The 15,175-nt window shown below is 39.4% G+C and overlaps 1 protein-coding gene across 1 annotated transcript; it reads left to right on the forward strand.

Moving 5' to 3' along the window:
- Positions 1–447: 447 nt before the first annotated feature.
- On the forward strand, positions 448–14,540 carry dmc1 (DNA meiotic recombinase 1). Its single transcript, XM_034119241.1, has 13 exons — positions 448–504; positions 5,202–5,246; positions 6,353–6,499; positions 6,622–6,704; positions 7,448–7,500; positions 7,613–7,654; positions 7,755–7,827; positions 8,749–8,840; positions 8,937–9,010; positions 9,111–9,225; positions 10,723–10,783; positions 11,834–11,950; positions 14,292–14,540. The coding sequence occupies exons 1-13, from the start codon at positions 448–450 to the stop codon at positions 14,359–14,361; spliced, it is 1,029 nt and encodes a 342-aa protein (XP_033975132.1). The 3' UTR covers positions 14,362–14,540.
- The last annotated feature ends 635 nt before the right edge of the window (positions 14,541–15,175 follow it).

Below are 15,175 nucleotides of genomic sequence, written 5' to 3' on the forward strand. Positions count from 1 at the left end.
ATTTTACACTTCTCCAATTTCACAGACATACTTCTTAAGGAATTAAAACGTTTAATATACGTCCATTATTTATGTTCTCTAAACGTATAATTTTCTAATTTCCGAGTGCACTTGAATAAGAAATCATATTTCCCGCCAGTGGCCGTGTGCAAAGCCTTCAAGGAACAAAGATAACTACGCTTTGTTAAAACTTACATTCTTTTTAGTCAATATCTTAAGATTATTGTCTTTTTCTAGCCAATGTAATTGAATAATTGAATTTATTAAGCGAATTTACAATTCATCCGGTTTTACTGACAGTTTTATTTATGTCTTTAACAGTTAAATTAGCAGTTTAACATTAAGGTATTCATAAAGGTAGAAGCTAACGTTAGCTTAGCTTAGCTAAAAGCTAAACCGACAACATTTTTTAAACTTTAATTTGTTTATACTAACGATAACATCAAAATGAAAGCTGCAGAGGACCAGGTTGTTGAAGAGGACACTGGTTTCCAGGATGATGAGGTGAGATTATGCTTTATTTTTATACATTATGATTAAATTATAGCATTTAATGAATCTATGCTAACTAACAGTGGCTTTCCCTGACTAGAAAATACCCATAGCTGTAAAAGTTAACTAACTAGCCATCAATGCTAATTAACATCCTTTCTAAACTATTTAAATCAATATAATACATAACATAAATAAATAGTTCCAATTTAAAATAAAAACTGCCATATAGGTGCACACACTAGAAAAAAGTGAGACAACTTTATATATCTTTAAATAATTTATTAGTAAGTTATCAAATCAATTTAAAGTGTATTCATATAGCCCAATATCACAAAACACATTAGTCTCAGTGGGCTTTACAGATTAACAAACATGAATGACAGTGCTAAAAGATAAATACATTTGCAAGAAAAAGATAAGATGGAAGACAAAAGATACAGATAAAATACAACAAAAATTAAATTAAAACAATGAATACTATAACATGTAGGACTCAAAACATAGTGTGACCTTAACCCTTGTGCCCTCCTCGAATTTTCAACCTTTCGACCCCTTCGTGGCAAAAATGTACACGCCCATAATAACTGCTACTAAATCATCATACATCAACATTTCTTTCCACGTTTTTTTTCATGAATCACTTAAACAACTTATAACGTACTCAAAACTACCAAACATTCAATAATTTTCTGGATTTTAACCCTTTAAATGCCTGTTTAATTATTTGAATTATTTCATTATTTATGACAAAAAACACAAAAAATGAATTTTTTTCAATATAATAATTAGTAGAGGGATGGAACTTTGGTGGTTATTAGAGTCTTGGATGTGTCAAAGATTAGCAACAAAATTGATTTCACTGCATTATTATTTTGTACGTAGTGTCAGATACTACCTCTGGACACCTTCGTGGCAAAAATGTACACGCCCATAATAACTTCTATTAAATCATCATATATCAATATTTCTTTCTACTTTTTGTTTCATGAATCACAAAACTACCAAACATTCAATAATTTTCTGGATTTTAACCCTTTAAATGCCTGTTTAATTATTTGAATTATTTCATTATTTATGACAAAAAACACAAAAAATGAATTTTTTTCAATATAATAATTAGTAGAGGGATGGAACTTTGGTGGTTATTAGAGTCTTGGATGTGTCAAAGATTAGCAACAAAATTGATTTCACTGCATTATTATTTTGTACGTAGTGTCAGATACTACCTCTGGACACCTTCGTGGCAAAAATGTACACGCCCATAATAACTTCTATTAAATCATCATATATCAATATTTCTTTCTACTTTTTGTTTCATGAATCACATAAACAACTTATAACATACTCAGAACTAGCAAACATTCAATACTTTTCTGGATTTTAACCCTTTAAATGCCTGTTTAATTATTTGAATTATTTCATTATTTATTACAAAAAAACACAAAAAATGAATTTCTTTCAATATAATAATTAGTAGAGGGATGGAACTTTGGTGGTTATTAGAGTCTGGGATGTGTCAAAGATTAGCAACAAAATTGATTTGACTGCATTATTATTTTTTACGTAGTATCAGATACTACCTCTGGACACCTTCGTGGCAAAAATGTACACGCCCATAATAACTTCTATTAAATCATCATACATCAATATCTTTTTCTACTTTTTTTTCATGAATCACATAAACAACTTCTAACGTACTCAAAACTACCATTTTCGGTTTCGATTTTAACCCTTTAAACGCCTGTTTAATTATTTTCATTATTTCATTTATCTCAAAAATGCCTCATTGACTTCCATTCAGACCACATTTGTTGATCTCATTGCCATTGCAGTATAAAACCATGCATTTTGTAATGTCAGCATTTCATTTAGAAGAAAAGTAGTGATATTTGATATTTCTACTCTATTCCAACAGATTAAACCATTTTCCCACTGTAGGCTGATGCATTAAATTCTTACATTTTTGCCAGTTATTTTATGGAGCCGTGTGACTACCAGGGGGCCCCGAGAGTGGTGTGTGTGTGTGTGTGTGTGTGTGTGTGTGTGTGTGTGTGTGTGTGTGTGTGTGTGTGTGTGTGTGTGTGTGTGTGTGTGTGTGTGTGTGTGTGTGTGTGTGTGTGTGTGTGTGTGTGTGTGTGTGTGTGTGTGTGTGTGTGTGTGTGTGTGTGTGTGTGTGTGTGTGTGTGTGTGTGTGTGTGTGTGTGTGTGTGTGTGTGTGTGTGTGTGTGTGTGTGTGTGTGTGTGTGTGTGTGTGTGTGTGTGTGTCATTTCCAGCAGCAGACTAGCAGGTCCTGCAGCATGTGACCTGGTGCTCTCAGGTGATAGAACAACATTTTTTTAGGCCTGTGCACAACCAGCACACACCTCTCCTCCCTCTCCGTGTGTGTGTGAGAATCTGTAAGCATGCACAGATCATTTCATGGGAACAAAAGGCCATCTTTTGAGGGATGTGTTTGATGTGTCTTTGAAGAGCTGCTTGATTGTTTATGCACCTGGCTGCCAAAGATAAACATGCAGTTTGACCAAGGGCTTATTTCATTAGTGAGCAGAGAAGGAGAAAGACCTGGAGCAAAGAGAAGGAACTCAAATGAAGAAGCTTTTCAGTGCAGAAGAGACTTCAGAAATAATCTTGCAGCCTTCTTCTGCCAGCGAGCTGCAGGACTCATCTGAAGAAGACACAAGGTTCGAGCTGGGGTCTGACACTGAATGCTCTCTGGAGTCCAGCATTTCTTTGAGTTCCTCTGACCCTTCATCTGAAAGTGGAGAGGACACTGAGGGTCCGACCCACAGTGAGGGGACAGAGAAGAACGGAGGTCGTTCTCCCAGGAGCTGGGGAAAACCAGGGTGTCCTCACAGATTGTGAGAAGAAAGCCCCCCGTGGTGGTGGATGGTGGGCCGGACCCTCAGTATCCTCTCCACTTTCAGATGAAGGGTCAGAGGAACTCAAAGAAATGCTGGACTCCAGAGAGCATTCAGTGTCAGACCCCCCCTCGAACCTTGTGTCTTCTTCAGATGAGTCCTGCAGCTCGCTGGCAGAAGAAGACTACAAGATTATTTCTGAAGTCTCTTCTGCACTGAAAAGCTTCTTCATTTGAGTTCCTTCTCTTTGCTCCAGGTCTTTCTCCTTCTCTGCTCACTAATGAAATAAGCCCTTGGTCAAACTGCATTTTTATCTTTGGCAGCCAGGTGCATAAACACACTAACAGTTGTTTTTTGTTTTTGAGTAATCAAGCAGCTCTTCAAAGACACATCAAACACATCCCTCAAAAGATGGCCTTTTTTTCCCATGAAATGATCTGTGCATGCTTACGATTCTCACACACACACACACAGAGAGGGAGGAGAGGTGTGTGCTGGTTGTGCACAGGCCTAAAAAATTGTTGTTCTATCACCTGAGAGCACCAGGTCACATGCTGCAGGACCTGCTAGTCTGCTGCTGGAAATGACACACACACACACACACACACACACACACACACACACACACACATGCACATATACACACACACACGCACATACATATACACACACACACACACAGGCACACGCACACACACACATACACACACACACACACACCACTCTCGGGGCCCCCTGGTAGTCACACGGCTCCATAATATAACTGGCAAAAATGTAAGAATGTAATGCATCGGCCTACACGGAGACTTGTGTAATCTGTTGGAATAGAGTAGAAATATCAAATATCACTACTTTTCTTCTAAATGAAATGCTGACATTACAAAATGCATGGTTTTATACTGCAATGGCAGTGAGATCAACAAATGTGGTCTGAATGGAAGTCAATGAGGCATTTTTTAGAGAAATGAAATAATTAAAAATAATTAAACAGGCATTTAAAGGATTAAAATCCTGCCAATGATTGAATGTTTGGTAGTTTTGAGTACGTGAGAAGTTGTATATGTGATTCATGAAAAAAAAGTAGAAAAAGATATTGATGTATGATGATTTAATAGCAGTTGTTTTGGGCGTGTACATTTTTGCCACGAAGGTGTCCAGAGGTAGTATCTGACACTACGTAAAAATTAATAATGCAGTCAAATCAATTTTGTTGCTAATCTTTGACACATCCCAGACTCTAATAACCACCAAAGTTCCATCCCTCTACTAATTATTATATTGAAAGAAATTCATTTTTTGTGTTTTTTTTTAAGAGAAATTAAATAATTAAAATAATGAAACAGGCATTTAAAGGGTTAAAATCCTGAAAATTATTGGATGTTTGGTAGTTTTGAGCACGTTAGAAGTTGTTCAAGTGATTCATGGAAAAAAGAGTTTAATAAAATATTGATGTATGATGATTTAATAGCAGTTTCTATGAGCGTGTACATTTTTGCCACGAAGGGGTCCAGAGGGTGCAAAATGCATCACGAGAGTATACAAAACATGTAAGAGTAAACGACATTGGATTTCAAAAATGTGACTCAACAGAAGACTTCTTGCAAAAATCCATGCCAAAAGCTGTAACACAGCTGAAATGATCACCAAATCAAAAAAAAAAGTCAGGAAAAATGTACAAAAATGCCCGAGGAGGGCACAAGGGTTAAACCAGCTCTAGCTATGTGCTTTTTTTTTTTTTTAAAGGAAAGTCTTCAGCACACTCTTAAAGTTAATAATTGATATTTTTCAATAATTTTGTTTACTCCTCAGCAACTACCTCATGTATATTTTCTCTTTCTCTGAAACAGGAGTCCTTCTTCCAGGACATCGACCTCCTACAGAAACATGGGATTGTGAGTAAACAGGGCGGTAACACAATCAAAGTTTCTTACATCAAATCAAAATGCAGTTATCAATGTGAGCATCTTGCCGTCTTCTCCAAGCCCCCAGGAAGTGCGCCGGACTCCGAGGAAAATATTCGTTGTGGCCAAACGGCGGTACTACACTTCCGTATCAGTCCTTGGGCCCGGAAACACTTTTTCCCATTGACTAACATTGGGAAAGAGACGTCTGTAAATCGTTGGATAATTTTTTTTAAACTAAATAAACTACCCAGTATGAACATTTGTATAGAGAGGCGAAGTCCCGCCCTTCTATTTCCGACCCATGGGACCTTATTTCAGAAAATTATGTATTGAAGTCAATGGGGAGAGAAAGATTATCTTTCGATCCCGTTTGAATTGTGCCACGAATTACACATATGATGTTTGTCAATCTTAAAAAATCATTTCCATGTAAAAAAATCACAGTTTGTCGTAAAACTGTTGAAATATAAGACTATAAAAAATACGCAACTAGAAAGACTACAAATCCCAGAGTCGCGTAAGTGATGTCATTAACGTTACACATTACACTCGTGTTACTCACCGAAACCTTGTAAAGCCGGTCCCGCATGCTGGCTCTTATGAACCGACTAACTCCCCTTGTGTGTATGTACAGCTCTCAACATGCCCAGACTTGTAGTGATTTTCACCTCTTTTAATACTTTTCGCCTCATTCTGAAAGAAAGAAGTGAAATGTGCCAACGTGACGGCCATCTTGGTGTGTGGTGCGAGACGGGAGTTGTAGGTCATTGAGCGGTTCACACAAAAAAAAGTGTTACTTCACAGTTTTACGACACATTTTAATTTTTTGGACTTGTAAAATTATCTTTTAAATTGACAAAACGGCATGTGACGTGTTCAGTACTACATGAGTTTTACCTTTACCCATGGATGTACAATAAGAACGGATTATATGATTATATGAATACTTTCGTGACGTTTCGCTCTCTCAAAAGTTGGGCCATTTTGTCTTCATGCGCCAATGAGCAACTCTCATAGGAATGAACGAGACCCCGCCTCCCACGCTGTATCCAGTTGTTATTATACATCCATGGTCTTCTCCCCTTTAACCACAGAATATGGCGGACATTAAAAAGATGAAGTTGGTGGGTATCTGCACTGTGAAGGGGATCCAGATGACAACTCGTAAGGCTTTGTGCAACATCAAGGGTCTGTCAGAGGCTAAAGTGGAGAAGATCAAGGAGGCTGCTGGGAAAATGCTGGTAAAATGGGATTTTTTTTTCACTGTCATTCTTCAACCTTCAACTTTGTCGCCTCAAGACTGACTTACTTGAGAATATTACAGAATATTTAATGTATTAGATATTTTTATTTTACATTATAGAATGTTGGTTTCCAGACAGCCTTCGAGTACAGTTCGAAGAGGAAGCAGGTGTTCAACATCACAACCGGGAGCCTGGAGTTTGAGTTAAGATTCACTCTTAAAGTTTATATATTATGTATATTTTGTGCATTTACATATACTATATACTCAAGGTTGGAGATATCATGACATCATACTGTATGTTATCCTCTAGACTTTAGTTGTTTTATTATTGTGATATAGCTTAAATTTGTCTTATCGTATTCTTAAAGGCTACGTCAAAGTTCATTGAGACTATTTCTTTATTCATAGGACGTTTCTACTAAAGCAAAGGAACAATTTGCTTGTTTGTTTTATCCAAATGACTAATGATTGCTTTGTTAGAGCACTAGCAATAGTCATAACCATTAAATAATTGGGAGAGATGAAACCCTCTTTAGTGGTCACACATGCAGAGCACACAGTGACATGTGTTCTCTGCTTTAACCCATCCTAGTACCAGGAGTCTAGTTCTAGGAGCAGTGGGCAGCTATTGTACAGCGCCCGGGGAGCAATGGGAGTGGGGGGGGAAGGGGGGTGTCCGGTGCCTTGCTCAAGGGCACCACGGCAGGGCAGGAGGTGAACTGGGACCTCTCCAAGTAGCAGGCCACACTCCATATTTTATGTCTGGACTTGAACCGGCGACCCTACAGCTCCCAATCCAAGCCCCTACTGACTGAGCCACTGCCGGACAAGGATAGGAAGGACCAAATTATTTAACATAACCATAAAACTGACACTTAAAAATGATGTTTAGAAAACCAGATATTGTCTAAACAAACATTCAAACTTATTTTTCTCTCTGCAGTAAACTCTTGGGTGGAGGAATAGAGAGTATGGCTATAACGGAGGCGTTTGGAGGTGAGGAGGTGTCTTTGTTCATTTAAATACACTGTGTATCTTTATATTGTTTTAATGGCAATCAGTTTACAGCACTGGCTACAAACTAAAACTGCTTTATTTCACCCTACAGAGTTCCGCACAGGGAAAACCCAGCTCTCTCACACTTTCTGTGGTGAGTAAAGAGCATTTTGAAGCATGCGATGCTTCCTCTTTCAGGTAAATACAATTTTTTTTAATTAAAATAAAACTGATTCTGTGTTTCTTTTGTCCAGTCACTGCTCAGCTTCCCGGAGAGAACGGCTACTCAGGCGGGAAAGTCGTCTTCATTGACACAGAGAACACCTTGTATCCTCACAATAATGGAAACAACCAAACAGTTTAGTTGATGTTTGACTGTATCATTGATAGGGATGCTCCGATCGATATCGGCCGATATTCACTCTCTGCCGTTCGATCGGTGCTCTCTAAACATGCCGATCGCGAGAGCCGATCGCATGACGTAAAATACATGACACTTTTCTCTGTGAGCGGCAAAACAAGCTCGCCAAAATGACTTCACCAGTCTGGCAGTATTTTAAGGTGTCCGAAAAAGACAGTAAAATAGCGGTATGCAACGTGTGTGTGAAGCAGAAATCCTGCAGCTTAACGGACGCTGTGACGGACCGGTGAGCGGAGCAGAACACACACTAAGAGAGAGAGAGAGAGAAGAGAGAGAGAGGGAGGGAGGGAGGCAGGGAGAGAGAGCGCTTCTGCTCATTTCTCCCGTGTTAGTATCCAAAGTTAATGTAAACTTGAATAATGTACTTCATTTGAATGTAATAATGATGTTTGTTGTTGTTTGTGGAAGCGCCAGTGAATGAGCCCCATTAACTGAGTTTTAAACATCACTTTAAATGGAAGATCCCCATAGGCCCCGCCCACTCGATCGGATCGGCGATCGGTATCGGCGGATACTGATTCCGGCGATCGGCCCCAAAATTGGCGATTGGAGCATCCCTATCATTGACTTTACTGAAGAACCAAGTGTTAGTTTATTTGTTGTCCTAGGAAAAAACCTTGACTATAGGTCGTTTACATAACATTCTACCATGTAGAGAAGGGCAATATATCGATATCGTGATATAAGACTCATCTTACTACCATGTGCTAATGTTCCACTAGTTGTCCTAATGTGACTTCACAATGACTGTTTTTGTGTCTGTGAATCCGTTTTCTTCTTGTCATTCTGTTTCACTTTGACCTTGACTTGTACCTGCGTGCTTCCAGTCGTCCAGACAGACTGAAAGACATCGCTGACAGGTTCAATGTGGACCATTCTGCTGTTCTGGACAATGTGCTTTACGCTCGGGCCTACACCAGTGCGAACATAGAAATCCCTTAGACTATGAAACATGTGTTGTGTGCAAAGGCTCTCCTGTGGCAAGGTTATAATAATATTGTGTGTTGCTCCTCAGGTGAACACCAGATGGAGCTGTTGGACTTTGTCGCAGCCAAATTCCACGAGGAAGGAGGAGTGTTCAAACTATTGGTGAGTAGAGAATGATGTTTTTGTGTTAAACAACAGGTAGACACTCTAAATTCCTTCCTAGCTGTCTCAGTATTTCTATCTGCTCCTCTCTCTGTTTCAGATCATTGACTCCATCATGGCTCTGTTCAGAGTCGACTTCTCTGGACGAGGAGAGCTGGCTGAGCGGCAGCAGAAACTGGCCCAGATGCTCTCCAGACTGCAGAAGATCTCTGAAGGTCAGCACCAGGAGTGTGTGTCTGTGTGTGTTTCTGTGTGAGTGAGTGTGTGTGTGTCTGTGTGTTTCTGTCTGTGTGTGTGTGTGTGTGTGTGTGTGTGTGTGTGTGTCTGTGTGTTTCTGTGTGTGTGTGTGTCTGTGTGTTTCTGTGTGTGTGTGTGTTTCTGTGTGAGTGAGTGTGTGTGTTTGAGTGTGTCTGTGTGTTTCTGTGTGTGTGTGTGTTTCTGTGTGTTTGAGTGTTTGAGTGTGTGTGTGTGTGTGTGTGTGTGTGTGTTTATGTGTGTCTGTCAGTGTGTGTGTGTTTCTGTGTGAGTGTGTGTGTTTATGTGTGTCTGTCAGTGTGTGTGTGTGTGTGTTTCTGTGTGAGTGTGTGTGTCTGTGTGTGTGTTTATGTGTGTCTGTCAGTGTGTGTGTGTGTGTTTTTGTGTGTCAGTGTCTGTCTGTGTGTCAGTGTCTGTCTGTCTGTGTGTGTGTGTGTGTGTGTGTGTGTCTGTGTGTGTGTGTGTGTGTGTGTGTGTGTGTGTCTGTGTCTGTGTTTATGTGTGTCTGTCAGTGTGTGTGTGTTTCTGTGTGAGTGTGTGTGTCTGTGTGTGTGTTTATGTGTGTCTGTCAGTGTGTGTGTTTATGTGTTTCTGTGTGAGTGTGTGTGTCTGTGTGTGTGTTTATGTGTGTCTGTCAGTGTGTGTGTGTGTGTTTCTGTGTTTCTGTGTGTCAGTGTCTGTCTGTCTGTCTGTCTGTCTGTCTGTCTGTCTGTCTGTCTGTCTGTCTGTCTGTCTGTCTGTCTGTCTGTCTGTCTGTCTGTCTGTCTGTCTGTCTGTCTGTCTGTCTGTCTGTCTGTCTGTCTGTCTGTGTGTGTGTGTGTGTGTGTGTGTGTGTGTGTGTGTGTGTGAGTGTGTGTGTTTCTGTGTGTTTCTGTGTGTGTGTGTGTGTGTGCCAAAATGTGAAAGCCAGATACAATAGCTATAGGAGCCAAAACGTAGGCTGGCTATTGTTCCTGTGAAGGTGAAAACAAAAAGGGTAAAAGCGTCTAACATGTAATCATAACAACACACGCCTTTCTGGACCCAGGTAGTACGGCTACCTTTTGCACAGAGTCCGATCGACAGCAGCTTCAAGTGACTGGACGCAGCACAGAGATACTCCTACAAACAATGAATACAGAGAAGTCAGCTAAAACATCTGTTGCATGTGACCTTGAAATATGTGGCCTTGAAAGTAACCAGTATGTAGCACTTCCACCTGTTTACTCCCAAAACAAAATTCCAGTAAGAAAGGAAAATATTCCCTCTCAGGAGGACGTGGAACAATGGGAATACCTGAAATAAGTAAAGATACCACAAATATAGCCATATATCTTATCTGACATATACAGGGAGTCTCTGCAGAAATGATTATTGCTGTTTATTGAACAATGCTGCCTTTGTGTCTCTCACATGGTGCTCTCAAATATGCATACAGTATTAATCTAATTATGTGTTTTATTGTTCTAAAACATTAGAATACAACGTAGCAGTGTTTATCACCAACCAAATGACAGCTGATCCTGGGGCAGGAATGAGGTAAGAGTTGTCTAATCCCAAATTTTTAATACATTGGATAATATTCTGTGTGTCATTTAAAGGTCCCATGTCACGGCCATTTCTACTGATCATATTTCCATTGTTGAGGTCTACTAAAATAGATTTATATTGTGCAATGATCCTAACTCACATTGGTTTCTCATACAGCATCTCTGTCTAGTATGTGTATTCACTCTCTGTCCTACATGCCTTGTTGGAGCTCCTGCCCCCCCCCCCCCCCCCCTGTTAGCCCAGTGGCCGTCTGCGAGACAGCGAGACACAGCGAAACCCAGCCCCAAGCACACACACACACCCGCAGCCTGGCTGGGAGTTTGTGTGTGTGCTCAGGCTGAGTTCCGCGGTGTCTCGCTGTCTCGCCGACCCCACACCAGTGACCCAGCTCACAGTGTCCCGCTCCTCGCAGCAGCGAGCCTCGCAACGTCCCGCCGAGTGTGTGTGTGTGAGGAAGTCCGCGGATTGGTCCAAACGTAACGGCTCCGCGGACGTTACGTCACTATACCCAAAATACGTCACTATACCCAAGAAGTAAACAATGGAAAAAGAGAAATCTCCAACGAGGCGTTCTGGGGCAGCATAGACAGGTCTTTTCTGTGTTAGAGTTTTACTCGCTACAGGGTGTACTTTGAGGGGTTGTGACTCTGCAGACCGTTTACATGCAGAAAAAGCTACATAACACACAAGAGGACGGGTAATAACCAGAAAAGCATGACATGGGACCTTTTAAAGCTTTGAAAATATGTCTCATTATAATTTTTCTGTCTCTGTTTTAGCTTTCAGGTTCAGGCTCTTTATTTGTACCCGTAGGTAGATTAAGTTTGCAGATAAAAAGACGAAGTGATCCATCCTGACACACTCTAAAAACAAACACAGACACATCTCTAATAAAAGTACACCCTGCTCCGTCAAATCTCAAAATATTTAAAAACGTTTAAAAAGAAAAACACTAGTACAAACATGGACATTCAAAATTCATAATTAAATAAATAAATAGGGATCTGTGTGACGCTCCTATGATTTGTTCTGTTATAGCTTTCAAGCCGATCCCAAGAAGCCCATTGGAGGACACATCCTGGCCCACGCCTCCACCACACGGATCAGTCTGAGGAAAGGGCGTGCCGAGATGAGAATTGCCAAAATATTTGACAGGTAGTTCACTGTTTTTATTTAAAATATCACTAATGCAGGAACTTTTTTAACTCATTGAATTATGATGCACAATATGAAGACTACCTCCCCCTTACTTTGTTGTCAGATGAGATAGAGATCAGCTAAACAAGTTGATATTAGATTTAATATGTCCTAATAGATGCTGCGATGTCACATCAAGGTTTTCTGTATCATGTTAGATTTATTTCCTTATTTCACTAAACTCAAGCCATAAAAGAGTCTTGGACTTTGCTTTAAAGGTCACCTATCATGCTATTTTTAGGCAATAGCATAGGTCTCAGATATATACAAATATATAAAAAACATGTCTATGAAGTGTTTTGCTCAAAATACCAAACAGATCACCCATTCTAGCCATGCCTCATATCCCTCTATTTCACTTCCTGTTTCTAAAGTGCTGATTTGGGGAATAAAGCTTTAAAAAAAAAAGAATTGATACAATAAAAAGGAGGGGTCTGAGCTCATGCGGGACCCGGCAGCTACTGTCTAAACTAAATGCTGCCGTGATGAAACGCCATATCATGGATTATCAAGGATTATTTCTGAAACAGTATGGAGCTCAAAGGCTTTCTCTCTTGCCGGTTATACCACAAGGTGAGTTCCTTTTTATTTCCTGCTTCTTCACACACATGGGCTGCGTCTCACTTCTCTTATTTTTCATTTCCTCGCTCCTCGGTCTCGGTATCACCGGAAGTTGATTTGTCTGCGCCATCTTGAGTAGCGTCCCAATGGCCTTATTTTTGCCGGAGGAGCGAGGAGCGAGGAGTGAGGAGCGATAATGGAGGAGCTATAACCGAGGAACCACCAGACCATCCTTCGATGAAATCCTCAGACACTCGCCCCGCCCCCTTACTGTGTATCGCTCACTGATTGGACGATGCAGCGCATGCACTGATCTGATGCTTCTTGACATGAGAGCAGTTTCCCAGCGGAGTGAAGAAAACACATGAAACTCACGGGACTCACTCCTCAGTTCATACTGTGTTTTGTTTCAATGAATGCATCATTCAGTTACAAATATGTGATATATATGAACAACAAAGTGGTCAAAAATTATTTTATTCATTTATTGGAAACATTTTCATGATCGCTTTTTTCGTTTTACATTTTCATTTATTGTCATTTCCATTCAGTCAGTCATTAAGTGCTATTTAACATGTTAATTTGCTACATATCCACACAAACAAACTAAGTGTGCAATCCAATGAATGTTAATCTGACTGGGTTTTGATAGATAACATATCTCTTTTTCTTCTCTCAATTATTTTATTTCTATTGTGCACTCTAATCAATATTAATCCAACTATTGTTCGTTTATACATTTTAAGAATGGCGTTTATCTATTTTGAGAATGAGTTCTTATTTTATTTAATGTATTTGGGTCTACAACAGATGATACAAATGTTTGTGTCAGTAAATGTGTACTAACAGAGGCAGGGGTGTTTGTGAAAATAACGGGGACAGAGCTGCTGTCAGACGATCAGCTGTGCGGCGTCATCACAAACGGACGTCGCTTCACGTGACGCTCCGGAGGAAAGGACGTCCCATTGCTCTTAAAACTCATTTCCCTGCTTCTCGTGGTTTCCTTGCGTCTCTCCATGCTTCCCTGGTGGGACGGGACTAGTCGCAGGGAAACGACGCAAGTGAGGGACGCAAGGAATCCATTTAACCGAAGTGAGATGCAGCCATGCTCTCCAGTACAGGTTAGCTCTGAGTGTTAGCGATGCTAATGTAAACACCGACCATATTACGTCCAAAACAGTCGGGCATTGTTTCTGATAGCAACGTTTCTGATAGGGCCGTGGGTCCACATTTCAGATATTACGTCATATCGGACGCAAATCTGGATCAGCTCCGTTGTACCGTTGTTTAGAGATTTGGGTACGGAGGAAAAGAGAGAGGGTTTTATTTTCTGACGCTGCGTGAGTTCCCCGACACACCGGGGACACATATTGATGTATAAAAGACATCAAAAAGTGCATTTTGCATGATAGGTCCCCTTTAACATCGCTTTTTTTGTGTGCTAAAGTAACATTACACCCAAATAAATCTTATGATATGAGTATAAATCAACTATTAATACCATTTTTGTACATGCCCACTGTTAACATAGGCCTACTTGTAAATATGAAGATATAACAATGTATCTTTAAACAAACCTTTGGTGGTGGGATGATTTGATTTGATAAGAGTTGTGTGCCTGCAGTGTATATTACAGGTCTGTCAGATAAACTGTGTGAGATGTTTAACTAATATTATATTAAAAATAAAAACATTATGAACTCACACTTCCTTTTGATCTCTGCCTGGTATCCTTTAGTCCCGATATGCCTGAGAACGAGGCCACGTTCGCCATCTGTGCCGGAGGAGTGTCTGATGCCAAGGAGTGAACGATGAGGAGAAGAAACACAGTTATCACAGTCCTCTGTTCTTGTCAGTTTGAAGTTGTTTATGGTTTTCTTGTTAGATTTATTTATTATATTTGTATTAACTTATTACGTTTTAACTGACCATATTGTACCGTTGTACTTTTGATGTATTTATTATATTTATACGCTTTGTAGTATTGTTCCCCATGTTTCTTAGATATTAAAATAAATAAGACAACAGTTTGTAATGTACTTCTTTTAATAGTATAATTCCTTAGATTGAATGGTGGATGTTGTACTCTGATTTTTTATTAAGTAAAAGTAGTAATACAGCTTTCTAAAAATACTCTTTACAAGTATTTGTATTTCAGCAAAGGATCAATAAGTGTATCTTAACCTATAATAATACATACATTATTTAATTTAATTATTAGACAGTATTCAAATAAATATATATATAAAATGTGTCTCTTAATTACAGTGGAATATACATATAAAATAAGAACCTCAAAATTGTAATTGAGTAGTTAACCACTGTATTGAGCTTCAGAAATAAAGGTACAATTAGAGGTAACATTATGGTAAAGTTCATTGACTTGGTATATTGGTACAGTAGTGTTGAGTTAACATTAGGTACAGTAGTGTAGTTAGGGTACATTAGTGAAGTTATTCTACATTAGTGTATAGTTATGTGTACATGCGTGTATAGTTATGTGTAAATTAGTGTATAGTTATGTGTACAGTTGTGTAGTTATGGTACATTATTGTATAGTTATTCTACATTAGTGTATAGTTATGTGTACATGCGTGTATAGTTATGTGTATATTAGTGTAA

This window comes from Trematomus bernacchii, unplaced genomic scaffold (assembly GCF_902827165.1).
Source record: "Trematomus bernacchii unplaced genomic scaffold, fTreBer1.1, whole genome shotgun sequence".
Taxonomy (NCBI): Eukaryota; Metazoa; Chordata; class Actinopteri; order Perciformes; family Nototheniidae; genus Trematomus; species Trematomus bernacchii.